This window comes from Platichthys flesus, chromosome 21 (genome assembly GCF_949316205.1).
Source record: "Platichthys flesus chromosome 21, fPlaFle2.1, whole genome shotgun sequence".
NCBI lineage: Eukaryota > Metazoa > Chordata > Actinopteri > Pleuronectiformes > Pleuronectidae > Platichthys > Platichthys flesus.
In genome coordinates, this window is record NC_084965.1 from 7,391,422 (window position 1) to 7,418,306 (window position 26,885).

The 26,885-nt window shown below is 39.7% G+C and overlaps 3 protein-coding genes across 4 annotated transcripts in view; 1 reads left to right on the forward strand and 2 right to left on the reverse strand.

Moving 5' to 3' along the window:
- Positions 1-27: 27 nt before the first annotated feature.
- ncf2 (neutrophil cytosolic factor 2) lies at positions 28-4,825 on the reverse strand. Its single transcript, XM_062379631.1, has 15 exons — positions 4,618-4,825; positions 4,316-4,398; positions 4,043-4,151; positions 3,660-3,794; positions 3,249-3,356; positions 2,996-3,055; positions 2,628-2,671; positions 2,078-2,219; positions 1,896-1,961; positions 1,432-1,486; positions 1,209-1,252; positions 924-1,072; positions 722-833; positions 359-482; positions 28-257 (listed from the first exon to the last, which is right to left on the reverse strand). Exons 1-15 carry the CDS (start codon positions 4,789-4,791, stop codon positions 166-168), a joined length of 1,497 nt encoding a protein of 498 aa, XP_062235615.1. The 5' UTR covers positions 4,792-4,825; the 3' UTR covers positions 28-165.
- Positions 4,826-5,453: 628 nt separating this feature from the next.
- Positions 5,454-12,921, forward strand: garem (GRB2 associated, regulator of MAPK1). Of its 2 annotated transcripts, none has more exons than XM_062379419.1 (6): positions 5,454-5,936; positions 6,947-7,087; positions 7,344-7,474; positions 7,632-8,825; positions 9,326-9,480; positions 9,764-12,921. In XM_062379419.1, exons 1-6 carry the CDS (start codon positions 5,816-5,818, stop codon positions 10,620-10,622), a joined length of 2,601 nt encoding a protein of 866 aa, XP_062235403.1. In that variant the 5' UTR covers positions 5,454-5,815; the 3' UTR covers positions 10,623-12,921. The 2 variants fall into 2 exon arrangements, with proteins under 2 accessions (XP_062235403.1, XP_062235402.1); XM_062379418.1 differs by having other exon boundaries at positions 5,456-5,936; positions 9,761-12,921.
- A 423-nt stretch (positions 12,922-13,344) lies between these two features.
- The window catches only part of prkdc (protein kinase, DNA-activated, catalytic subunit), a 34,022-nt gene continuing 20,481 nt past the window's right edge, over positions 13,345-26,885 (reverse strand). Inside the window, exons 58-86 of the mRNA XM_062379415.1 lie at positions 26,704-26,878; positions 26,323-26,526; positions 25,435-25,550; positions 25,188-25,319; positions 24,912-25,088; positions 24,286-24,494; positions 23,706-23,844; positions 23,421-23,609; positions 22,663-22,887; positions 22,415-22,523; positions 22,107-22,209; positions 21,847-22,009; positions 21,582-21,756; positions 21,012-21,205; positions 20,638-20,821; positions 19,780-19,940; positions 19,159-19,370; positions 18,982-19,069; positions 18,758-18,901; positions 18,052-18,259; positions 17,883-17,950; positions 17,561-17,781; positions 16,247-16,339; positions 15,903-15,983; positions 15,673-15,744; positions 15,383-15,584; positions 14,771-14,959; positions 14,347-14,486; positions 13,345-13,802 (exon numbers count right to left, since the gene is read on the reverse strand). Coding sequence (XP_062235399.1) covers positions 13,598-13,802; positions 14,347-14,486; positions 14,771-14,959; positions 15,383-15,584; positions 15,673-15,744; positions 15,903-15,983; positions 16,247-16,339; positions 17,561-17,781; positions 17,883-17,950; positions 18,052-18,259; positions 18,758-18,901; positions 18,982-19,069; positions 19,159-19,370; positions 19,780-19,940; positions 20,638-20,821; positions 21,012-21,205; positions 21,582-21,756; positions 21,847-22,009; positions 22,107-22,209; positions 22,415-22,523; positions 22,663-22,887; positions 23,421-23,609; positions 23,706-23,844; positions 24,286-24,494; positions 24,912-25,088; positions 25,188-25,319; positions 25,435-25,550; positions 26,323-26,526; positions 26,704-26,878 — 4,578 coding nt within the window. The 3' untranslated portion in view covers positions 13,345-13,597. The remainder of the gene's footprint in view (positions 13,803-14,346; positions 14,487-14,770; positions 14,960-15,382; positions 15,585-15,672; positions 15,745-15,902; positions 15,984-16,246; positions 16,340-17,560; positions 17,782-17,882; positions 17,951-18,051; positions 18,260-18,757; positions 18,902-18,981; positions 19,070-19,158; positions 19,371-19,779; positions 19,941-20,637; positions 20,822-21,011; positions 21,206-21,581; positions 21,757-21,846; positions 22,010-22,106; positions 22,210-22,414; positions 22,524-22,662; positions 22,888-23,420; positions 23,610-23,705; positions 23,845-24,285; positions 24,495-24,911; positions 25,089-25,187; positions 25,320-25,434; positions 25,551-26,322; positions 26,527-26,703; positions 26,879-26,885) is intronic.

The following is a 26,885-nucleotide window of genomic DNA, read 5'->3' on the forward strand; positions in this document are numbered from 1 at the left end:
GCAAGTTATTTCCAGGTGAACAAGCAGTGTTGCAAAAGAACAGTTTTTATTGCACTTTATACATGTGAACAAATGGATTAATGAACTGAAACCGAATTTATAATTTTATTAATATTTTGAAGGGAGAGGCTGTACAACTGTCCTTAATCAGTTTGGTTACACCAGCTACTGGGCATTCACAGGAACTTCTTCAACAAAAGATGCAGGGAATATACCAGTGTTCCCATTACATTGTCCTTCAAACCAATCCTGGTTAACTGAAGAAAAAGAAGACATTGTTAAGAATCATAAGTCCTGATCAAACCGGAATGATTTCTCAATATTCTGTAGGTACATTGCCAAAAGAACACATTATCACCTTTTGAGAGTAATGTGATTGTATCCCCTTGATGGAAATTTAGATCCTCTGGATTTGATGAATCATAGGGATGAAGTGCCACCAAGTGGATGTCATTGTTTGGTTCCCCATCAGTTTGCTGGAACTGAAACACACATGCAAAGGATGAAACGTGTGAATCTGCTACGGTGTCAATGCAGAATAAAGATTTCATTAGCACAAATGTTGGTTTTCCATGACAAAAAGGCAAATTCTCAGGTAACTCTTGAAGACTATCAGTAAAAGTCATAAGCAGGTTTGATTCATAAATATTGATTTCATCTTAATCCCCTTTGTAGAAAACTGAAGTATTCCTCAGAATAACTGTACCTTAACATTTCTTACCTCCTTGTTGTGACACCACAAGGTGATGCGCCTACCATTAGCACGACTCCACACACTTTCCATTTCTGTGTCGGAACTAATCAGGCTTAGTTCATCAGCATTGGAGGTCAAACTACGTCAAATGAAAGGATTGAATTTTGAACTTGGCAGTAACACAATGCAATGGTTCAACTTGAAGATGTTTTTTGCATGTGTAGTGTACCTCAAGATGACTGCAGTAGAGGGGAGATTCAGTTTATTACTGATTTTCTTTATCAGTGTGGCATAGTGAGACCCAGGTGGTACAGAGACTGCGAAGTTGAATGTAAAATGGACTTTGACAATATAGGAATCATCAGGAGACTGAGCATCCTGGAAAATATGAACAGAAAAATTGTCAGTTGGTTTAAATCAATAGGAAAATCCATCTTAATTGCTGTCATACGTGTTTGAACATTTTGTGGCTCATAGGTCGGACTGGACAAATCTGGGATTTGACTCAACATACCTTGCATTTTATGTCTCCACTGCTGTTGTGACTTGGAGTAAGACCTTGAATAACGATAAAAGGAAAAAGACAAGAGTTTTGGTCTTTGTATTGGGTCAAAATATAATTTGTGAATGTGTCTTGTGCAACAAGATGATAACGATACTGATGTCATGTTTCATCAATTACAGAAGCTATTGTAGAAGTTATTGTATGATATCTAAGAAAGAAAAGCCTTGTTTACCTTGTTTCCTTTCAGGTCTGGTTGGAGGTTCTCGACTTGGAGCTTTACGCATTTCCTGTCCATGGTTAATCCCGTCCAAACAATGCCATTCAAATTACAAAGTAATAAAGATGCTTTATGCAGGAGGTATCCATTGATTTCATACAGCCATGAGCTGGTGACCTGCACCATACTACAAAACTTGAACAAATACCACATGTCCTCAGACGCCATTTGCCATTTTAGAAATCAGAAGATTATGTTATACAAATTAGGAAGACAAAGACCACTGATTATTTACTTAACATACATTTTAAAAGTCTCTGAGCTAAATGTTGGAAGATTCAATTGATTCTAAAGATACTATCAAGATACCTTTAGAACATAATATGATTCATACTTCTCTACTGGCTGTAAAAAAGGTATTAACATTACTTTAGCAGAAAACGACACCATAAAAAGTGGAAAATAAGTTACTTCCTCACCTCCTTCTGCTTAGAAGCCAATGAGATCTCCAAACGTTCCAGGTAGTTGTACGGAACAAGTCCCCTCTAGAATTGACAGAAATTGAGATGTGTTGGAACTTTATAATAAAATGAATAATGGGTTTAATGCACTTTTTCTATAAAAGAAAAACATATATAGGTTGCAGATGTGGTGGTCTTACTCTTTCATTGAAGATCACAGATGCCCAGTTGTCAGCACCTTTGTGCAGCACAAACACAATATTGCCTGGCACAACAGCCAACTCATCACTGGTCTCAGGAACAAACTCAAACAGGACAGTGTGGGGGTCTCCTTCCAGAGCCCTGTGAAGATAGGAGATGTCAACTCACTGTTGGGAAACTGTTATGAGTGCGAAAACCAAACTGTCTTTTGGTCTCTTCCTTACGTTTAGTCAATAGTAATCCTCTGAGGAAAGTACTTAATTATTTAAATAGCCTGCTCATATTTTGTAATAGTTTCACTTTCTGTTATTGTCCGATTTTAAAACACATTTTGGACATCCTTCATGTACAGTGGATAAGGGGTAAGTTCTTTACACTACACTGCCCCCTCACACATCTTGCCACATGTAAAAAATATTAGCTGTCATTTGAAACTGATGCAACAAGGCTAAATTACAATGACTACTGTAAATTTGATGCATATTTAGTGAGCATCTTCTAGTCTGTATGGTGAATCCTGTTAGATGAGGCTGCTAACTGTGGTTCTACCTGAGAACCTCGGGCTCCTTTGGACAAGTTGGTCCATCTTCAACCTATCAAATTTAAACACAAACACAAAGCATCCAGTCAATATTCCTCTATACAGTTTGAAAAGCATTTGTCCCCAGTGTGGTATAACAATGCAACACTTGATAGTTTCTTATTTTCTAAAAAATATTTCAACTACTGTATCTGACATGGTATTTTTTTTTACATGCCAGTTAATGTTTGAATTTACAATTTAAGTTACAGAAACAGGTTGAGCATAATTAAATTCCTTAGAAGAGTTTGAAAATAATTATTGTATTTTCTGATGTATTTAACATGCTGCGTAAAGGCAGACATATCATTATGCTGTTTACATAGACCCATGTCACCTGAGGCTGTAATGGAGCAAACCCAGAGAAGTCATCCTGAGGAACCACAGAGGCCAGAACCTAAAAACAATGTACATTTGTTTCATTACAATCTATCACAAAACAGATATCAAATATATCCATTAAGTAAAAAAGTCTTATATAAAGATAACATTAGTGGGTGTGGGATTGACATTCCACCAGACTGGATGACAGTTTAATAGCGTTCATGTAGTAACCTCTGTGTAAAGCCTTTCTGAACATCAAGTATTACCTTTGCTTTGCCCAGATAGTCCTTCTTCTCCAGCTCAGCGACATAGTGCTTATTTGGTTTGAACAAAGCTTTTGATGGGAACTCGACCAGTTTGAAAAGTTTCTGTTTCTGTTGGTGAAATGGCTTCACATGTCAAATTCAAATGCAGCGATCAATAGAAGGTCACTTTGAGTGGTTTACCAGCAGCACTTTACTTTGCTTATCCTTGACCACCTGTTTTACCGTTCGGTTGATGTTTATACTGCATGTATTAATTAGCAAATGCTCTTGGTCAATGGACCCCTTTTCCATTCCAAAATATGAAATACAATTTCTTGAATCTAATCACATATAAAGATATTGACAAACAAACACAAATTTCAATTGGTACTAGGATGATATCTTAATAATATTGGCCACATGGTGACTGACCAGTGTTGACTGAAGGGCTCTGTCAATGGCATTGAGCTTGGCATCTGTTTTGTTATCGAGAGCCTTCACAAGGTTTTCCTGGGCCTTTTCCCAGTTGCCCAGCTGAGCCTCAGCCAGGGCCATATTGTGGAGAACCTTTGACAGGAAACAGTGATATTGAATTAGTAGCTTGCCACTATTTTGATCTCTCATGCAGAACACAGAACTGAGACTGACTAAGAACAACTAGACCAAAAGAAAAACATGTAAACTATACGAAACAAATTCCATTTGTCTGAACTATTTAACACTGTTAGACAGAATGTATGAATAATAATAATTTGTGCCATAATAACAAGGCATAACAATAATATATAATAATTTGCAAGCTTTTAAATACTTACATCACATGCAAATAGTTTGTATCTGAGTCCAAGTGCTTTGTAATCTATCAGCTGGTTTCCTCTCAGTGTTTTGAAGGCATGCTGGAAATCACCCAAGCTCTCCTCATACCTTTCAGAAGGAAGAATCCAGTTTATACTTTTGCATTTAATTAACAAACAAAATTGTAAAAGAAAAATAAATGATAAGAAACACTTATTCTAATAATAAAACCAAACTGTTATAAAATCACTGTTAAATATGAAAAGTTTGTTGAGATGAGTGGTGTTACATACCTCTGCTTTTTGTAAAAGGTGATTCCTCTTTGAAAGAAGGCAACTGCCATATGCTCATCCCTGCGTATGCTGCAATCAAAGGCCTGAGAAGAAAAATGATCAAACACTGTGACTTCCTCCTGAAGAGAAGGGAAACTGCAAATTCCACTTCTGCTTTCTCAATGACTTGCACTTTTCAACAGTAAAATACTTCTCTGCCATTTTCACCTACATGCAGATAAGATTTTCCTTTTTAATGAGGAATAATAAAAGAAGAATTTCGTGTTTTAGCCAGCATTTTATCAACAATATGTCCGACATACCTTTTCAGCAGCATCCAGATCTTGGTTAAGAAGATGAAGACAGCCTATGTCAAAATAAATTTTGGAGTTGGGCTCTTCGATTGACAGGAAAATCCTGAACGCTCCAGACAAATCCTCCCTTTCAACACAGGTGACCGCCTCATCCCATTGACGCAGAGTGTCGACAAAAGACATAGTGGCTGGCTCAGGGTGCACAGTGCTTCAGAGCAGATTAAGGAACCTCCACAGATTTATAGCAGTGAGATGAGGAAGTCTGGTGATGTAAATTATGCCAAACCCACCACCTATGCAATGTGTGTGTATGTATTTGTGTGTGCGCATGTGTGTCTGTGTATGTTTTTAGGGGCCTCAATGTCCCGTGGCTCAGATCAGAGGTCATTTATGCTAAAAACTTGGTGTAAATGACCTTGTGGTGTCAAATTAAGTGCTGGGGCTTAGGGACACTTGGATGACACCACAGGAGCAGTATGGAGGCATTTCATGATTTTATTATGTTGTTTTCATACTTTAGAATAAGTGGTCACCATTTCCTTCATTTGTATTGGATTTGGCTGCAAAGCTGTTTACCCCTGAAACTCCTGAAGTGTTTCTCAAACCCTTAACCTCCCCATGAAAACATATCCTTTTGAGTAAAAATATAGAAAGTATAATAACAACGTAAGTAGACATAGATAAGGCTTAGGTGGGTATTCTTCTAATCACTCTGAAGCCTTATAACTGATCAACAGGTGGTGTTTTATTTTGGAAGAGACTGTTGGTATGTATTTTGACAGTCTTCAGCATCAGTGCTAAACTTCATAGAGCAAAATCTCAACTTAATGGAAGCAATGTTCTTCAATTTGCAAATATACTACGCACACACCGAGCCGCACTGTTTTCTCGTGTTGTTTAACTCTCAAAGTAAACAATGATTTTACTTTAAAAGAACAAATTACGTGTTTCCGCTGTTCGTGTGGCTAACTTTCTTCGATGCACCCGTCGCTAGCTAAACAAACATGGCTGTGCTGCGCTTTCGGACAACGCGTCTTAACTAGACAGACGACAATGCGTCGGTAAACGAGACTCATGCCGAACGCTATGCCCTAGATGGAGACTCGGTGTGTTGTGAAGCTGGTTAGTGAAGCGTAGCGTTTTGCGACCGTGTTGACGCGCAGTGAGGCCAGTAGCTCCCCCGGTTGGCTAATGCCAGCTAGCCAAAATGGACCTTGGAACAATGTTGTACAACAATTTAAAAGAAGTAACGTGGAGCACGACGTCCCTGCCATTAGATCAACTCGTCAGCGCATACAGGCTGCCACAAATTGCTAAGCTGGACAACGGTTAGTAACTTTCTGACACTGGCCAAGTTTATGTGCTACAGCTAGCAGCGGTGGCTAGCAGCTGGTTAGCAGCAAGGGTAAACTCAGCCGATTTTCTTGACGTTTGTCCAACAACATGGACTAGTTTGTGTTGGATAAAGATGGTGTGATTGTGTAGATGCCATGTACACATGTGCTTTAGCTGTGGAATTAAACCCGATTCATTTGAGTAACAGAAGAGGTACATGTTAGGGGACAGCATATAAAAGCATCAGATGACTGTAATTACAGCTATGAAGATAAATGTCCAGTGCACTATAACATTTTTTGCAGGTTGAGTTTCAGCCCTTATCTGATTTGTCGATAGAAGAGTCTTAGAACTCAGCTCATCAAGAAGTTTAACATGACAATGACTCTGCAACGAAACAGACCAGTGTAAGGTGCTTTTGATAAAAGCGTCAGTTAAATGAAATGTAGTGTAACATGGGGTTAAGGTCACGTTTAGAACAGCAATGGAGCCATTGTGACACCAGCAGGGGGTTATCATGTTGGTCTTCATGATCCAGTCCTCTCTCAGACTCCTGAGCAGAACTGTGCTGATGCATTGTGCTTTTAAATTGTAGTGCTTGTGTTTCAGAGAGGTATGAATTAGGGCACTAATCCATACCTCTCCATTCACCTTCGTCCGTTTGTTACTTTGTAAGAAACTTTTCACAAAAACAACGGAACAGACTTTCTCGAAACTTGGTGGAAGGATGCGGTGTGGATCGGGAAAGCAAAGCACCCATTTAAACTGAATGGAAGGGATCTACAGTGGGTTCCTTATCCAGATTGAACGGCTGTAATACGACAAGGGACACCAGGAAAAGTGTCAAAAGCGTATATACAATTCCCACTACATATTCCTAAGTTTCAGAGTAATTTCTTGATGTTTACATGGTAATGGCAGAGGTAGATTTAGAATGGGACTAAGCAGAGTATATTCCTTGTATTTGAGATGCACAAATGATTCCCTTTTTTCATTCCTGCAGGTCAGTTGGTGGAAGGGCTCAGAGACAATGACTACCTCTTGATTCATTCCTGCCGTCAGTGGACGACGATCACCGCTCACAGTCTCGAAGAGGGCCACTATGTCATTGGGCCCAAAATAGAGATCCCAGTACACTATGAAGGTGAGACACATCTAGACAGAATCTTTCTAGTTTAGCCCAGTTTTGTCTTATGTTAACATTTATCTGTTTATGAAGTACCCATTACTATCCCTTTTGAAAACTTGTTAAACACTCACAGCAAAGCCCTCAAACTCTCAAACTCTGACAATACAATGGAGGATGTAGGTTGCATTAAACTACAGTCCGGTTAATGATGCTTCAATGCTTGCTTGACCCTGTCAGTTGTGGTAATATGTATTTTCCTTGATTCCTTAAGGCCAGTTTAAGCTACTGGAGCAGGACAGAGATGTCAAGGAACCTGTCCAGTACTTCAACAGTGTGGAGGAGGTGGCCAAAGCATTTCCCGAGAGAGTGTATGTCATGGAGGACATCACTTTCAATGTTAAGGTACATTTGATGTGTTAAGTGTTTCATTTTTTATTAAAATGTATTTTTCCAACCTTTTCTTTGTTGGGATCAGTTTTTAGTTTGAACTTCTTTTCACTCTTCAAGTTTTGATTTACCAGCCTCTTGGTTTATTCTTTGCCATGCCATTTTTGCACAGATGGCTTCAGGGGAATGTAATGAAGACACAGAAGTTTACAACATCACTCTGAGCACCGGCGATGAACTGACATTAATGGGCCAAGCTGAGATCCTCTACGCCAAGTGCTTCAAAGAAAAATCTAGATTCAACACCATTTTCAAGAAGATTGGGAAGCTGAACTCAATAAGTAAGATTGGTCGAGGCAAGATGCCGTGTTTGATCTGCATGAACCATCGCACCAACGAGAGCATCAGCCTTCCTTTCCAGTGTAAAGGCAGATTCAGCACTTGTAGTCCTCTAGAGCTTCAGATGCAGGACGGCGAGCACATCATCAGGAACATTGTAGAGAAAACTCGTCTCCCAGTCAATGTCACGGTACCCAGCAGTCCACCACGCAACCAGCATGACCTCCACCTCATCCGTGAGGGCCATCGCTATAAACTGGTCAACATTCAGACAAAGACGGTGGTTGTGTGCTGCATTCTGCGAAGCAACAAAATAATCCCCATCCATTTTCCCTTTCATATGGCCATGCCTAGATTCATTATTCCAGAGGAACTGCTGCAGGGAGAGTTGTGGCTAGAAACTATGGTGCATCGCTGGTTCTCCTTCTGCCAGGAGCAGTTTGACATAGACTACTATTCCCGCGCCGTGCGGAATGTGCGGACAGACTGGAACGACGATGGTAAGAGTCCTAAGAAAAGCAGTGGGAATGGTAGTTGCAGCGGAGGCAGCAGCAGCTCCAATGGGTGTCCCGGTCACATGCAGATTCCCAGCTCTTTAACTTATGCCCGGGATGAGCTCACCCAGTCCTTCCACAGACTCTCTGTGTGCGTATATGGCAGCAACCTGCATGGAAACAGCGAGGTCAACTTACAGGGCTGTATGACACTGTGTGGGGATTGGGCTCTTCTGCCCTCCGATAGCATTCCTTCAGACTCTGGAGAAAATGACATTTTTTTCCCTGAGCTGCTGGACAGCACAAGCCAACAACCGCCCTTCAACAAATCGGATGTTCCGTATGAGGAGCTGTGGTTAGATCACTTGAGAGGTCAGATCCCAAAACCCTCTTCAAGTGAGGGAATCCGAGGCATCAATAATGGCTGCGGCACAACAGCAACCCTGTCATACCCAGTCACTTGTCCTCTTGGAGCAATAACCAGTTCGGATGTCGCTCTTACCCCACCACCGGTCCCACCCAAATCTGAAGCTGTGAGTAAAATTCTCAAAGTAAAGTTTAATACCTGGTTTATTTGTTTGCATCTGTGTTTACAGTGGTAACAGTAAACGCAGCAACTGTTGGCCTTGGGTCGGGTTTGGACACAAAAATTAAGAGTCCCTGTCGGGTTCTGGTCAGGCTCAGTTAGTTTTCTCACAGACACAGACAGGCTCAGACAAAATATGTGGCCAGAGCTGCATTGTACTACATGTGGCTAAGAACGAATAGAAGAAAAAACTTTTCCAAGTGAACGCAAAAGTAATCCCCCAAAAAAACATGAATGGCAGACTACGCCTCCAATATAATTTCTATAAAGAGAAAGTATATAGGTTGATTTGGCTCTTACAGGTAAAATGCTGACCCTAAATAATCGAAAACAGGTTTTATTAAAAATAAAAGCCTTATGGATTATAAATGAAAGCTGTGTCCAACCTTATAAAGTGAACATGTTAGTTTTGCTGTCAGTTACACAGCCAGGTAATTTCCTTTGCAGGTGAAGGAAGAATGTCGTCTGTTGAACGCCCCACCAATCCCTCCACGAAGTTTGAAACAGATGCCATTGGTGCCGATCCTGTCAAAACCTCGGCAGCAAGAGACTCGTTCTCCGAGTCCAACTCTCTCCTATTATTCCTCTGGTCTCCACAACATGTAAGAACTGGAAGCGTTTCATAACACTCTCTGACTTCTCTATATTTTATTTGACTAAAGTGAAGTTGATATATGCAGACATTTCAAATTCATTGACAACCATGTTCTCTGTTCAGCTTTCCAAATCCACCTACATGCTTTTGAATTATATTCTGTGTGGTTAGCTGTGTTGATGAAGTATTTTAATGAGACATTTCAGTGAGGATCAAGAATAATTTGTCATTATGAGACCTACAGGAAGTTTCCTCTTCTACTACTAAATACTATGTTTTCCCATCAGAAGTGGAGCATGTGAAGAAGAAGCAGCCGACCCACAAGAGCAAAGCCACATGTGCTACCCCTGTAACTGGGTTAAATCAAACAGCACTGAGCCAAATGACTCTTTGCCCACTGGTAGCCTGTCACTAGATGGGATGTCCTCCAGGTTGTCTTGGCCAAACAATTTCAGTGTAGGAGAATCACACTGCATGGAGGAATTTCTACCAGCTAGCTGTCGGAGTTACTACAGTTACCCTAGGAAGAGATCCCCAAGCACCCCAAAAACCTGTACCTCAAGCCTTGTCGACTTTGAAGGCCGAGATCACGCACAAAGCAGTAAGGACTTCATGTTGCAGAATGCTTCTCTGAATCAGGTCTGCACAAAATCTTCGAGTTACAATTCAGAGGTGTACAGAGACAAGCCAATAGAAGAATCTAACACCAAGCAGAGCCTCTCTTGTCCCATTTTACCCCCGAGAACACCCAAATCAAATGCCATAAAGAACTGCACAGACTTCATGCCAGTGTCAGCTTGTGACGCAACGCAGGAAACTTCAGATTGTTCGCTTACTCAACAGGAGCAGAGTACCAAAGAGATATATTCCATCTGTGATTCATTGACTCCCAACTGTTCATCCGTGTCGGCCAGTGCACAGTGGCAGCCTCCGTCCAGCCTTGCTGGCCTCTCCATTGAAGAGATGTCCAAATCTCTGAGATTCATTGGCCTGCCAGATGACATTGTTACTCTTTTTGTGTCTGAGAAGATAGATGGCAATTTACTCCTGCAGCTTACTGAGGAGATTTTGTCAGAGGACTTCAAGCTAAGCAAACTGCAGGTGAAGAAACTAATGCAGTTCATAAACGGATGGAGACCCAAGATATAACTATAGTATGTGACACTAACGCCTGCTGTAAAGCAGAGCAAGACATGCCTTCAGTATATATGCTATGCACACCAAGCCACAAAGATTTTCTTTCGTATAATATGAATTTATTTACTTGTAGGGTTCCTGTCAACCCACAAACAAAATCTGTGACTGCTATTTACTTACTATATGAAGTCATGTGGCACTTTGATGAAGACATTTTTATGTTTTTCACCCACAGAAAAGTCAGTATATAAACTTTAAATCCAAACAGAGATGAGGAGAGGACAGGAAACAATATAATTAAGAATCTGCTTGATTACGATATGGGTAATTATGTTCTTCAAGGTAAATTGCGAATTTAATGATTTTTAAAAGAGTACACATTGGACTGTAGTATATGTTTATTTAACACACTGAAACTGTTAAAAACCGTTATAGATAAAAAGTTGCAAATTTTGCTGAAAATAACAACTCCCACAAAATTATCACATTTGTTTTATTAAAAAAATCTAATTATAAACTTTCGTCTCGAGCATCTTACTATATAGTTACAATAAGTGACGTATGATGTATGCACTGTATTGGTTTTATGTATGGGATATAGTCCCAAAGTTTTCACGTGGGACTTCTCTTACTGAAACGTGATTGAAAGTTACTGAAAGTGCATCATAAATCAGTCATCAACAGTTGATTTAGCCTTTATGCTGCTAACATGTAATAAAATTAGGGCTTGACCGATATGGATTATTTTGGGAGTTGATGCCGATACTGATATTAGGGAGTTCTTCCGATACATATCGAATGATATATATTTGAGAGTAATGGGCACTCGTTCCAAAGTTCTCCCTTAAGACAAGAAAATGTAACCTATGAAAAGGATTGAATTGATATTTGCAGTTTATCCATAAACATTAGTTTAAATAACTACAAATAGGAAGAAAAATCGAATAGAATCAAATATGTAGAACTTGAATTTAGAATATAAACATGTTCACATTGTCCTTAAAAATGTTAAAATTTTTCACCGATACGTCGTCAGGGTAAAAAAAATCTACTAGTGCTCTTTTAAAAATCAACCCTTCTAACCTGGTTTTTAGAGTTTCATCTGCATTAGAAAACTCTTGTTTAACTTATCTACATGGCAAGAATTAGACAGTGCTGTAACCCTATTGTATCTGATGGATGTACAATTCCTTTGGCAGTTAATTGGGAAAAGTGGGATCTGAGGGCGGCCTACAGTGTTGATAAACTGTTGTTTTCTTTCTTCTTTGTTGCATGCATTTAAACCAACAGGGGGTTGTTATAAGAAATTACATCTCTATTCTGTGTGTAACATTGTCCACTACAGACCATGTTAGTTAAGAGCCAAATCAAATGATGGTTTCTGAAGAGATGTTGTATCTGTCAACTCTTGTCATGCAAGGTCTTATTTCTCTTTGATGCCTTTTTAATATGAAATTGAATTAATCTACATAACTACTTATTTTTACCTAAAAAAACATCTCAAAGTTGAGGTTATTTATCACAAAAAAGAAATTGTCTCTTTACTCTAAAAACTAACATGCATCATGCACTTTTAAATTGTGTTGATTAATTACTTGCAGTTAAGGTCATAAAATATAAACCTATAAAAGAATAATGTCTGTGTTGAAGGAGAGTGAATGCACTACATACTTTTTCATAACTAAAAAGGTACGTCTCCAGTGTCCTCATTGTCTGTAGTAAATATGTCCTAATGCAAGAAACAAGTAAAAAGCTTTTTCGCGCCTTAACCCAGAGCCCTTCAAATATATATGTGATATTTCACTTTAGCTAAAGGTTTTCATTTTACCAGTCTCTCGTGAGAATATGCTCTAACATCTCATCGTGAACTGAGGGAATGTTGTCAAGTGTGTATCACAACCTTCAGAGACATGTGAGCTAAGATTAAAATTTATGTGTGCGATATTGACAAATAATGGTTTTTATATGCGGTACTTTTATCCCCCTTATAGCCTTGATTCAGAATCGATTTATTTATGCAGTTATTTGACATACATGAAATATGCAGAACAGTTATTCTTCGACCATTTGTGTTGGTGATATATGAAGGGTGCCTCAGCAACCAACAGCTGTTGTTTTTCCCCCGGTCACTATCTGCAGTGGGGTGTTACATAGTTTTCTTGATATTTTCTTTTTGTTTGTAAATGCAAAGTTGTTGTAAATTCTTTTAAGTGATTACTAATGTTAATTATTTTTATTACGGAAAAAGAAATGTTCAAATTTCTGTACTTTTTTTTATTCTGAAAAAAATAAAAATAAAACTTGGGTTCTACTCGCATTAAAATAACATTCATGAAGAAAGAAAACCTGCCATTCTCAATCTCATTACATGGACAGTGACCAAAAAATTATGTTGATAAGCCATATGTCCAGGTTATTTTTCTGCTTTCTTTGCAGCTTTAGCAGTTTGCTTGTTTGTAGCAACAGATTGCAGTTCAGGTCAGAAGCTTCCCGGGAACCAGTAGGTGCTTCATCACTTCTGCTTTAGTGTAGAAACACAGCCACCATTTCCTGCCTTACAAAATAAGCAGAGCTGTGGTTACCTTAAAACTCTGAGACACTAACCTGAAACTCACATTTTGAAGTAACAATTCCGCTTTTTCCATTAAGTGGTTTAAACTGAAAAACTTAACTAAAAACAAGGTGAAACCATATCGTTACCCTCTGATATGTGAAAAATGAAGAATTCGACACCAACAATTACTCCGATTTATTTTAAGTAAAAAAAGATCCTGATCTATTACAATTACCAAATCCCATCTTTCTTTCAAGCTTTTGTTTGTTCAGTATGAGATAATATGTGGATCCTCTCTGACAAACTGCCATGACACAATACATGAAATCAAAGGGAGAAGCATTTGAGATTACAAGAATCTTTAAACATCACAGATTTCCTTTCCTACAAATTTTTTGACATTCTAGATATTTGTACGACCCAGATCAAACAATCAGAACCATGGCTCCCAGCCTGCCCAAACCCTGCAGAGCACATTCTGGTCCATGGCTTGGTCGAGCAGACATTCCACCTGCTTCTCTGCAGACAGGCCCGAAGGTGGAAGTTTAGCACGGATGTTGTGCTCTTGAGATCCCAGAGCCACAGACTGCATGCCTGGAAACGCCGGGTCCTTCTCAAAGCCCAGCTTCAGCTCCTCACTGACAAAATAAAACAACACACAAGTGAAATGTCTTATTAAAGACAAGCTTTGTTATTGGTATAAGTGGGCATCTTAGGCAGAATTTAGATCATGGTGAACAGCCCGATGACATAAAGGAATGGACATATATTTATTTTTTTTTTTATCAGAGTTGAGAGTTGTAACACTTTCATAACAGAAACCATCTTTAAGAAAGATTTATTGCGTGCACTTTAACTATTTGATTTTGTTCATGTTTCGTAATGTCAGTGTGACCTTGACCTTTGACCACCAAAGTCTAATCAGTTAATTTGAGTAAAAGTGAATGTTTGTGCAGAATTTGAAGAAACTGACACATGGACATACAAAGGGTTATAAATTCACTATTATAAAATAATATAACAATATCAATCTTGTGCATTTGTTTAATACTGGAAGTTATAAAGCTGAGTCAGTCAATCCACAATATTGGACACCAACAGTGCCTTTAATTGTAACTCATCTTAAACTGAAAAAACAAAACAAAATTAATGATTAATTAACGGCATGATTTGAGGACCTACCTAGTTATAGCAGCTGGATTTGCTCCTTCTAGTTTTTCTCTTGCGAACTTCACCTTCTGTAATGGATACCAGTTGATTTCTTTGGTGTTTATGTCCTTTGTCCACGACCCTCCTTTCTTCAGCTGTTTCAGCTCAAAGTTCTGTGTAAAGGTGATTAGAAACATCACTGGTAACAATTGTTTTTACTGTATGATGGAAGTAAAGGTTAAAAACAGAATTCATTTAACATGCAGTTAATGAATTCAACCTTTCTTGCAAAATATTAAAATAGAAAACTATGGGCTATACAAATAGCTAGTTTGGCTGTTACATATAAAAAACCCAACACATTATTAACTTTTCTTACTGAGACTTTGACCTTTTATCTTTCCTACTCACGTGTCAAACACTCAACATTTAGTGGGATCTCTGACGCAAGAGTTACCTTCCAATCCAGCGATGGCTCCTTAACGAAAACATCCATGGTGTTGAGCAGAAGGTCCGGGTCAGCCCTGAAGGCTCGCAGCGAGTGAACCATGACGTTCTGGATCAAACCAGACTCCTTCAAGGGTTGCATCAGATTGACAAACTGTCTGGTCAGGCGGAAAGGCATGAGCTCCGGCACAGGGAGGAACTGTGAGGACAGATATATTTATATACAGTGTCAATTCACATTTACACAGCTTGACAGAAAAAATAAAAACACACTTTTTGACTGTTTATGTTAGACTGATCTAATTGTGTGTTGGGTAGAGTCTGGAAATCTTCATGCATTTAATCTTACAGCGTTTTGCCGCCTTTTAATCGATGCATATTACATATAACATGCTATATATATTATTAAATTATGCTATATACATGGTTTCTGTGTTTCTTCACTGTCCCTTCATTTATAATTATTAAAAAAGGTTTATTGCTGCTCCATGCCCTGTGTGTATTAACCCAGACTCATAACTGATCACATGGGTCTAGTCATATTCTATTGATTATCTTCCATTTGTTTTAAATTGCTTTAAAAATCTGTTCTTAGTTAAAGTACTGTATTTGTTTGAATGACCTGTGTGGCTGAACCAAATGCGTGACCAAAGTCGATGCCGATCATGCCCCCTGTCTCCATGTTGATCATGAAGTTGGAGAGATGTCGGTCTCCAATGCCCAGAATCCAGTGGCTCACACACAGCAAAGCATGAGAGCTGATAAAGTGAGATCTCAGGGAGAGAAAGGCCTCTGGACTGTTGCACATCTTCAGAAAAGCTCTCCTAAAATGTGCAAAGAGAAATTGGTTTTCTGCCTGTCAAGTGTCAACCGTAATGAGCACTTTTATTATCCAGAGAGTTTTTGACGTACTTCAGCAGATCACTGGGCACATGCTGCAACACTTTCAAAAAGTTGCTCACTGCATCGGCACGCTTTGCATTCCTGGGAAAGAATAAATATGAAGGACATATGTTAAAAAAGTAGGTTCAGATTGTTAGAGCTGGGCATAGTAAATTATAAACAACAAAATTTTAATAAATCTCTTAATTACTGTCTGTACCCAGTGCTTTATGAACAAAAATCCTCACGAATAGACTTACTTGTAAGCGTGAGCATACAGTTTGTAACCACTCAATTTCGGAGCAAAGGTTGAGAGCCATTTATTGTAGACTTCAGGAGCCCTTAAGAAGAGGAAATCATCATCACATCAGAAGAGAAAAGTTCCAGTAATCAATTATTAGAATAATGGATAACACTGTAAAAGTCTTTCTAGTGTCTCTTTTGAAATGCCACTGATAAATGTCTTATGATCGCAGTATATTTATGATTAATTAAATATAAATCCCATTTTTTAGAAATTGTTGTTGTTGTTTAATATATAATATGAATAACACATTTTTAATGTTCAACAGAAAGTTATTATAGTGTAACGTCAATACTGTACCTCTTTGATGTGTGCTGTTCCTCCTCAGTCATTGTGCTGATCAGGAAGTCTTTCAGAGTACAAGTATTGTCCATCCATTCAATCAGACCAATTCTGTGAACACATAACATTCCTGTTGTATCTTATACAATAAGAATAAGGAGTCAGTGTCAGGGCGTGGTTGGAATGACTGGCAAAAATAAAAGAGATATAGTTAAAGAATAAATACATGTTTTTTTCCCCCTCTGTTTATTCAAGAGTGTGTTATTTCAGTCTTATTTCTTTCACTTCCACAGCAAGTACTTCCCTTGCTTCATTTAGACACCTACAAAGAGCGCTTGGGTTGAATTCGTTTTCAACCAAAATGCCTGCCGCTGGAGAGCTGAGATGTGTAGATGCTGCCATTGAGTCTGTTTTAGAAGACATTGACAGCACATTCATTTTGAAAGAGGAACAGAGAAACGCGATCAAGGCATTTGTAGATCGAAAATATGTTTTTGCCGTCCTTCCTACGGGATTCGTAGAAAAAGTTAAATGGTCGCGAAGAAGATAGGACACAATGAAAACCCATTGGTCATTGTGGTTTCTCCTTTGGTCGCACTCATGGAGGACCAAGTGAAAGAGGTGACCGAAATAGGCATCACTGCGATGCCACTCGGCGTGCACGACGAGGTGGACATTACCAGCGGTCATTGCCAGCTCCTTTTCGGAAGCCCGGAATCCTGGCGGCTGAACAAGAAGTGGAGGGACATGCTAGGCTCAGATTTTTTTCAAGCCAACGTAATAGTTCTCGTCGTGGATGAAGTTCATCAAACTTACAAATGGTAAGAGAAAGTCTTGACTGTCTGACTTAGTAAATAACTCACAATGTCATGATATGAATCAAATGTTGTGAAGATAGTATCATAGGTGTCGATGTAAGTTCGCTAACTCAGACTTAGTACAATCATAACGTTAGTTTCATGTAGCGTGCATGCAGTTGAGTTCTGTTGACAACAACTATGCGTTGCTTAACATACGTCACATACTACTTTGCTCTGCTTGGTTGTAAGTCTATCCAATTGAGCGAAGAGATATTTGTTTTCCTAGTTCGGTTGAAACATGCCCCCATAATCACAGCCCAATGGAGCAGTATCAGACTCATATTCTGACTAGAATTATGAGTATGACAACGTCAGGCTAGGGTTTTGAGTGAAGGAAATACAAAACCTGAAGTGACAATAAATCGTGCTTTCAAAGTGAAAGACGACGCTCATGATTAAGATGGAAAGGATAATGCGTTCGTTGATTGCAATCGTAACCATAGAGTAATTGGTGGACAAAAAAGCTCACTACCTTCTGGATATGGGAATGACTTGATAGGTGCGCAGCTGCAAGCCTCTGCGTGTGCAGGCAGCGTCGGAACTCAATAAAATGTTCATGACGCCAAAAAGCTGCTCGATGCGTTGGTCCTGGCGGAGGTCCTCCCCACCCTTCACCAGAAAGGGGTGGTCCCGCTCGTCATCCCCACGGATGATCAGACATTTGGGGCGGCGGATGGAGGACATCACCTTAATCTGCAGGATAAAAGTTTACGCAATCACATGCTATTGGACTATTAAAACATTTAAACTGAATTGGTTGAAAGTGAACACAATAAACAACAATAAAAGCATACCCTTTCATCAAAGCCTGTTATTTTTGCATGGTACTCTGGCAAAGGCTTTGATCGGCCGTCATACTGTCCTATAAAACAGGAAAACATTTTGGCTGACCAAAACACTAACAATTCACCATATTTCCAGACCCTGATATCAGTGTTGTTCTTTTTCAATTGAACTACTGACCTGGGATCTCCAGCTCATTGCTGAACAGGTCCGCTTTAAACCCACTGAGCCAAGGTGAGTACTCTTTTAAGTTCCCAGGTTCTGTCTGAGATCCACGCATGGATGCTGCCAGCTCATCCACTTGCCGCAAAAACGAATCGCTTTTCCTCTTCTCAAACAGCTTGCTGCCTTTAGCTCCCAGCAGCTGTTCCACATCTTTGGCAAATCTCTGTGAAATAAAAAAAAAACGACTGCAATGAAAAACACAGAAACAAATAACGTGATATCTTATTCGCATATTTACAGTTATGGCTTTTGTGTATTCAAACTATCTAAAATAAAGAACCACACAGGCTTGAATGAAATTACTCTTTTTGTGGAGAAGGAACTATTTGGTCGTGGTGGACTGTCTCTTTAACAACATCTGACTGATGTTCAAAGAGCTTTAATAGTTAAACAATGAGGCTGTTTCAAGATTTTGGATCCAGAAGAAGTGAAACTCCAGGGAGCACCCCCTTTATGACTTAATTCTAAGAATATAATGAGTTTCTGGTTAATTACAGCTTTATCATCTCTTTTCTTCAACATGCTCTAATAGTCCTTCATGTTATACTATTTGGTGATTAGCAAAACATAGAAAACTTGCATATTTATGATAACTTGTCATTGTATCTTTTGTCATATACGCTATCCATACCAAGTTGAAACATCAAAGTTAAGAACAAACCTTGATAAATTTTTTGCGAAACGTCCCATGACCCTCTGCGTCCTGATCCCCAAGCGAAGAGCGCATCTCATCATACAGGTCACACATTTGCTTCTTGTCAAAGCTCTGTTTTTCCAGTTCGTTTTTCACACCATCCCACCAATCCTGTTTGGACCACATGAAATTAATCAAGTCCAATGAATGAATTGCTTGCAGCCTGATTAACTCACAGATGAACTTGTTACCTTAAAAATCATCTCAGGATTTGTGAGCTGCTGCAGCGCGTCCACAAATTTCTTCACAGCTCCTCCCTTATCCAGCAAGCCCCTGAGCCTGCAGACACAGAAACAATATTCATAAAAATAACACTTGCTGCAATGTAGTTTTTCTCTGCTCCTCAGGCAGAATATTATAAAGTTTACCTGTTGACAAATTCCTGCTGCTGGTGTCCTGTTGCAGAGTCCTCAAACTGAAAACTCTCGCTGCTGATCATGAGAGCGTAAACCAGGGCTTGAGGGTAGCACTCTGCTATCTGCCTGATGCAGTGTTGCACTGCCACAGCTTGTGGCTTGTCCAACAGGGCGACCATTTGACTGATCCAGCTAATAAGCATCCAGCAGGGAATTGATGTCATCTAAATACAGACAGTGGTGTCAACTGGAGCACACGCACATCAGAGAATACAATCAATCAAGTTGAAATTAAGGGTCCTCATGACAGCAGTGATGTAGAATTTAACTGAGAAGGCGTTAAAATGCTCAGCATTATTTTACGATTTATTGGCCTGGTTTGAACTGCAGATAAGATATATGTCGTTTACAGAGCTTTTCAGATTGTCTGTCTACAGTTACCTCCTTGAAATCCATATATTACTGATATGCTTCCTGCTTAAAAACCTACCACATAACGGAAAAAACACACTTAATGCATATATAAAAAACAGCTGCTATGAATCGCACATGTTTGGGTTAAAACTGTGCATATGTAGATATAAATGTTGGTTGTTTTTTCCTGCAGTACATACCTTGTCTAAACACACTAACCTCTTTTGTCATGAGGTCGAGTGTCTCCGAGGGGTACAGCTCGATGATCTGCAGCAGACGTGGGAATTTGAGACGAGCTTCCTCTGAGTTCATCTTCAGTGCTTTCAACATGCTGTCCACTACATGAACAGTTAGTGTCAGAAAGTCTGGAAACTGACTCTCTGTGACAAAACAGAACACACATATATTTACATACATAAAATAACCAGTGCAATAAAGTTGACATGACACCCAATCTTCTTCTTAAGCGTTTTGGGAAATTTTTCCCTTTATTTGATTGCTCCTTGAAAGGTCCCATTACTTGAGTTGCAAAGTCCTTCTACACTTGTTCTGTTAATGGGCTTTATGGGAAAAAACATGTATTTATGTGTTTTGAGTGGTCAAACAACATCTTGACACCTTTTTCTAATATTTGCATAGCAATGAAAAGCAAAGAAAAAGGATTGGTTGTATCAGACATATTAATAATCGTATGTAATAGTTAAAGTGGTGTTCGGTGCTTGTGAGAGATAAACATAGACAAGTTCACAATAGAAGGTAATGTTTGACTGTTTGCAAAATTATATCAATGCTTCATAAGTAATGACGTAGGCAAATAGCAGACAACGTTTTCACAGACTTTCCAAGTCACTGTTATGACTTGAGGTGGCGTTTATGTAAATGTTACCATTCGCAAAGTAATTTTTTTAGAATATTGTGACGCCACATAAATGCAGTAAGACAGACAGGGATACAATGTGACAGTTTAGAAGGAGTGCCCTCTACAGGCAGTGTTCTGTTACTAATGTGGAAAATACAATTCTCCAGAATGTGGACATTGATAAAACTGTTCAACAAAAGCACATAATTAATTCTCACCGGTGTCCCTCTGCTCTTCCTCTCGTAGTAGTTTGTCACTGAAGTTGGCCAAAGCCATGTATGTCCCGGTGATGCTGCTGCTTTCCACAAAGTCCTGACTATAAGACTGAAGCTCTTCATCAGCCTTTCTGGTGGCATCACAAAGCAGCTTCAGCGCTCGTAACTGCAGACCCTCCTCCACTTTCTGCAGGACAAATAGTCTTCAGCAACTAAAAGACCTAATCTCGTTCTCTTTTGCACATTGTCTGGTTACATCACTTAAAAACACCAAAGCAGGGTTAGCAGGACATAATTGGCTGTGATTGTCTGATTCTAATTCATATTCATGAATCCTAGTTAAGCTCTCGTAAATATAAAAGTATAATATAGAATACCTTTGGATCTTCAACTGGCCAAGCAGCTCCAGAAAGCCTGACGACTTTCTCTGCTTTGTCAGGTTCAGTAGTTTCCAGAACCGAGGGGCTCTTGCTTACAGCTGTAGCCAGGATGTGGAAGGAGGTACCCTGGAGCATCTTTTGATTTCGAAATACTTTAGCTGTGGTGTTCTCACAGTCAGGCCGAAGGTCCTCTGCAAAGTTGACATGGAAACAAGACTGAGCTAAAGAAACCTTCTGAACAAGTGTTGTTGAGGAGCAGAAAATTTGATGATTCACCACAAGATATAAACTACTGTTAAACCTCTGACCAGCCTGCATCAGCAATCTTGGGTATAGAATTTTAAATCAAAAAATATATTCACAAATGTCTTAAATGCACAGGTATACTCACAATGTGTATTGTTGACTAAAACTGAAAGGGTAGCTTTTACTTTATTACATTTCATGAAATCATGTGAGTCGGATGTCAAACTTGATCAGATTTACAAATATACTTAAATCGTGTTTATCGACATCTGAACTTCTCTGTTATTTAACCAAGTACAGGGGTTATTTTTCCCTTCTTACCCAGTAGCGGGATAGTCTTCAGCACGGTGATGATTTGCTCAACGGGACCCTGAGTCTGGCTGCGTTTATGGCTGTACTGGCTAAAACTGTGGACCCAAGGTATCAACAAGCTTCTCTTAGTTTTGGCTTCTCTGTGAAGTTCCTTCAACAGCTTGGTAGCGACGGGGAAGTTATTCTGCAACAACATAAGTGATCCAAAATAAGCTTGACGTTAAACAAGTAATGTTTGATAGTTAAAAAAAGTTAAAAAAACAGACATATTCACCTGTTTCCGTGCACTATTGGCCATGTGTAGCTTCATGTTGAACTTGCAGTCATTTACTAACGTGTCGATGTCCCCTGATGGGTCCTCTGAACCATCCACCTCCATGCTGTCGCTGGGGGCGTTGCCTCTCAACTTTTCCCTGATCTTGTCCAAGAAGAAGCATCTGAATTGTGGACATTAAACATAAGTCTGTGTCACGTTTTGTTATACCTCAATTTAAAAGATTTGTAGGCAAAATGTTAAAAACCTGTTTCTCTTACCGAGATGTTATGATATCGTCCCATACGTTCACTGGATCTACTTTAGGGTCAGGATACCGCTCAGTCCATAATCTGATGAGCCGTTTGAGGCCGCTTACTGACACTAATGAATGAAATACAATAATGGATTGAGAGTGGGACAAACATTTTTCATTCAAAGTATAACTAAGATAGTTGCAGAAAAGGTATTCTGCATTCTATTACATTTTTGTTAGAGATTAAGGGCCAGATAGGAAACATCTACTTCAACTATTCATTTTATTTAGATATTGATTGTTGATCGAGTTTTTAAGAATGCACACACGCACCCTGTCCTGAAATGAAGAAAAGGAAGTCCTGGATCTCAGTTAAGGCCTGCACTGACTGCAGGATGGTCAGTCGACTCTGAGTCAGCAGTGAGTCCACACTGGAGTAACTCTGTGTGATGCAAAGAGAATGAATACACACTTGAGCCCAGTTCCTGACCCCCAAAAAATCAGATTTTGGCCTTTAAAGTAAGAATGAATATATAATGATTTTAGCAGGCGATTGCAAAACATAATATAGAACAGCTGACCTCGATGAAGAGCTGCATGGCGTAGTTGGTGTAGTATTTGGCGCGGTCAAAGTCTTCCTGAAGGATGTAGAGCAAGCTGAGCTCCTGGCTGTAATGACTCTCCAGGAGCTTCTTACGCTCCTCCACCCTCATGGCTTTGTCCACGAAGCTGAGAAGTGTTTGGTCGCTATCGCCCTTCTGCAGCTGCTTGAGCATGCTGCGGATCATGTGCTGCAGGTACATGTCCTGGCACAATTACAAATAGATCAGTGTGAGCGATGCGTCACAACTCACGTGCACATACCTGACACAAGCAGATATATTAAAAAAATGACAAAGGTGTCAGTAGCATGCATATCTCCGCAAAGGCTCAACAGTTTCCTTATGAAACCACATTTAAATTCACAAGATGCATGTTTTTATTTCAATCTACATCAAATTGCACCCCTAAACATGCTACATCCATAAATTATTCTCTGGGAAATAAATGTAACTGTTGAAAAACAGAAGTGAGTGAAAAATCACCTGCAGTTCCTTGATACTAACATTAAAGAAGTTATAGGACTTCTTTACTTACAATCCTAAGTTTAAGCTCAAATACCACACATCTCTAAAGTTGCAATACAAAGGACGTCTGAGATAACAAAATGTATGTTTTCATTTCAAGCCATCACTGCATTTTTAGCATGAGGAAGAATGCAGTTGTGGTAAAACCAGAATTAAAACCTGTGCAACCCACAGGTTTTTGCCCACCCTGCTACACGACTGAGAACTGTCACCTGGTAAAGGGGCTCTGACCACATCTTTTCGAGGTCGGGTGGGGAGCTTTCATCTATGGACACTGTGGAGCAGTACTGCAGAGACTTCCACTCAGTCAAATGACTGTAGGCCTCCATCGCTGCCACGTCCCAGAAGTCCTTCTCCGAGTCGGTGGGCTCACCGTCGCTCCAATCCTCAGTGTTGAGGGCCTGTCAGTGTAGAGGACAGTTTTCACTCTATCCAGCTTGAATGACTGAAACTTAACACTGCATAGCTTTACACACAGCTAGCGATGATTTGTGTACCTCATTATAAAGCTTCACAGCTTCTGCAAAGTCACTGTTGGCTTCAGCTTGAAGCGCAGCACAGGTGATTGACTTGGTCCCAACTTTACCACCGAAGATGCTGCGCACAACATCGTAATCCTCCAACGACCTGTAAAGCCTAAATATCACATTTGAAAAAAAGCGATTACAATTATCCACAAGTGACTGGCATGTATTTGTAATGGAGCTATTTACAGCATGACAGAAACTTGATGGGCCAGAGGCAACGTGCATGAGAGTGTTAATTTAACCGCCACCACAAGAAAAAGAAAGCTGCCAAGATGAATCAGTATTAAAACAAATCAGAAGGAATCAATGCATTCATAAAATCAATTATGTATATTATATCTCTAATTAGTTATCAGGGAGACCTTCAACACAGGTATGATCAACTATCCAAGGACAGGATCTACATAATAGCATATTATTTCATGCTAGTAATGTATTTTATTTTTTTCTTGCATTTTACATTGTGTTTTTTTTTATATTGCAGCCGAACAATAGCATATAGTTTCTAACATTCATCTACAAGCAAACAGAAGAAGTAGCGCTGTCATACTTTGCAAGGTGGATCCATTTGTTGGTGTCTGGGGGGATTTCCCTGCGTCCTCGTGACCGTTTGGCGGGAGGTTCATCTTGGAAGCCGGCGTGCAGCAGGCTGTCCTCCAGCAGCAGGATGCCCGACGGCTGCTGGAGGCTTACCAGGCACGTGGAGCTGATGGATGCTGGGTCGAGCTGCTGCAGCTCCTTATGCCGATAGCACATTTCCTAAATAAACAATGCTCAGATTATTATATATTTATAGTTTTGAGGTTGACTTTAATAATCAAGCTATAATAAATAACCCAGGCTCTACAGGATATGGATCATTTAGATGGCAAATTTTTATTAAGTGCCTGTAGAGGTAAACTACAATATAGCTGGACTAAATATGGTCATTATGAGTATGCAAGGCCATTTTTTTTTCTATAAATGCAAAATGACAAATTTAACTACTAATGGTATGATATAGAAATAGATATACAGAATAAAGAATAAGGTATTATGGAGGAGGCGTCATAAATGTAAATATGAGAAAACATTGGCGTAATTCAATACTCTCATTTTGACACCATCAATAAATGCTACGGTAAATTCAAATCCATGACTTTTGTAGCATAATCAAACATTGCTTTTGGTTTGTACCTGCACACATGCTATAAACGGAGGGAAGCAGAGCGTACTCTTGCTCAAGAAAGTGTTCATGTTGCACCGCAGCTCTTCTTTAATCCTCCCACTCTCCCCTGGTTTGTTCTTATCCATTTCTTGGAGGACACCAGCAAAAAGGGAGCTGAAGAGCTGTTTGGCTAAAATTGGGTCTCTCTAAGGGGAAAATGCAGAGAAAAAAGCATAAATCATATGTATTTGTACAACCTTGGCCCTAGAAGGTTAGGATGCAGAAAGCAGAGGCGGGGGTCTTACCTGGGCGAGTGCTTGTAAGGGGGTGATGAGGCTGCTGTACGGGATCTCGATGTCTGGGAAGTCCCCCACTCTGTAGTTACGATAGAGAGTCACCTGAGCCTCTTTTCTCAGCCTTAGGTCTGCCTTTTGTTCCTGGGGAAACACAACACTGATTGTTGAAGCACTGGATTGGACAATTCGATCAAGACACGTTTTTAAGCTGCCCTCCAACAGGATTGGTAATGTACATTGTTTGTCTGTGTGATACCTTTTTCTGCCTCTGTTGTCTGATCTCTTTATGCGCGTAACTTAAGCTGACTTTCTCCTGATCCTTTAGAAATCTGCGTCTCAATCTTAGGATGTTATTGCGTTGCTCATTGTTGGCTGTTGACATGAAGACAAAGAAGGTATTAACAAAGGCACTAACAAAGCATCAGTGGTAGTCCACAGAAATTAAGTCTCCAACACAGATCATTACTGTAAAGCTATTATAAGACATGAACTCTGGAAAATGTCTGGAAAGTTGGGTGAGGATATATTCTGGAGTTTGTCTCTCACATATGAAGAATGCAACAAGAGATTGTGTGGGTCAAACATGTTCACAACAACAGAAAAACATTCAGGCTAGGGCGGATGCCAGGGTTGTGCATGCAGGAAGCAGGACATGATGTGAAAAACTCTCAAATGTCTTAAAAAGTTGACATCTTCGTCAGCCTCCCGTATAGGTATGGCTCCTATTTTGAGATATTTGTATTCTTCCAGTTTAATATCTATTTCCCTGTTAAGAACATAATCAACTTGCATACTTTCTAACTGTGAATTTTCTGGGCATTTTTCTGCTGTATTCCCAGATGGGATCACTCTTATAGTTTACTAGGGTGTTGGCAGGAAAAGTTCCAGAAAATGTCCAGAGCAACTGACATCCCCTATCCAACAGCCTCCCCAGTAAATTTCAGGGAATTCACAGGATTTCAGTGAATGTGCAAAAGCAGCTTATGTGCTTTGCTGGGTAACCTGTTGAATTAGATATTTTAACAACTATATTTCACTATTAAACAATGGACTAGTTACCAGAAACGTCACGTCAAATATTTCTGTGAAGGAGTGTGAAGTGAATAATATTATAATATGTGTGTGCAGTTTCTCAGAGACTAACCTCTAGTGCGACTGTCCACCTCATCGCTTGGTGCAGCAAGGCGTTTCAGCCCGAATCCTTCCCCTACTGGTCGTCTTGCAGAAGTTTGCCTCTCTGCTTTCTTATCAAAAACCATCAGTGACGACAGAGATTCAGAGCCCGATGTGTACTCTGCCATAGTATCCACACTGCTGCCTGTCAGCCAGTTATATGCTGTGCGTCGACCTGGAGGGGGAAAGACAACAAGATTTAGCAGTTAAAATCAAATAGCATACTCTTTCAAATGGAATAGGTTTATACAAGATATAATAAAAAAGGTGAATGTACAGAAATGTCATGTGGAGTTCTTACTAAATTTTTAACCTGCTGCTCTAATATTGGGATATATAATTAGAGTGGCACCTGCTGTTTGGGTTTGGCTGAACTCAAGTGTTGTCTGAGTGGCTCTGAGCTTCCCCTTCATGGCTATGGCCTGCGATGCTGCCACACTCTGTGTGCTCTGAGTGCTTTGGGTTGCGACAAACATAGGAGTCATCACCGTGCTCCTGAAGCGCCAGTTGGAATCAATCACATAGTCCTAGAAA

Bases quoted from the DNA above. Each gene is read 5' to 3' on its own strand.
- ncf2 (XM_062379631.1), bottom strand. From the start codon at position 4,791: ATGTCTTTTGTCGACACTCTGCGTCAATGGGATGAGGCGGTCACCTGT. The intron at 4,152-4,315 runs GTATGTAACACC...TCCTTCTGAAAG, and splicing joins ACCTTTTACAAAAAGCAGAG to GTATGAGGAGAGCTTGGGTG. The intron at 1,962-2,077 runs GTAAGACCACCA...TGTCAATTCTAG, and splicing joins CTGTGATCTTCAATGAAAGA to AGGGGACTTGTTCCGTACAA.
- garem (XM_062379418.1), top strand. From the start codon at position 5,816: ATGGACCTTGGAACAATGTTGTACAACAATTTAAAAGAAGTAACGTGG. The intron at 7,088-7,343 runs GTGAGACACATC...TGATTCCTTAAG, and splicing joins GATCCCAGTACACTATGAAG to GCCAGTTTAAGCTACTGGAG. The intron at 9,481-9,760 runs GTAAGAACTGGA...TTTTCCCATCAG, and splicing joins TCCTCTGGTCTCCACAACAT to AAGTGGAGCATGTGAAGAAG.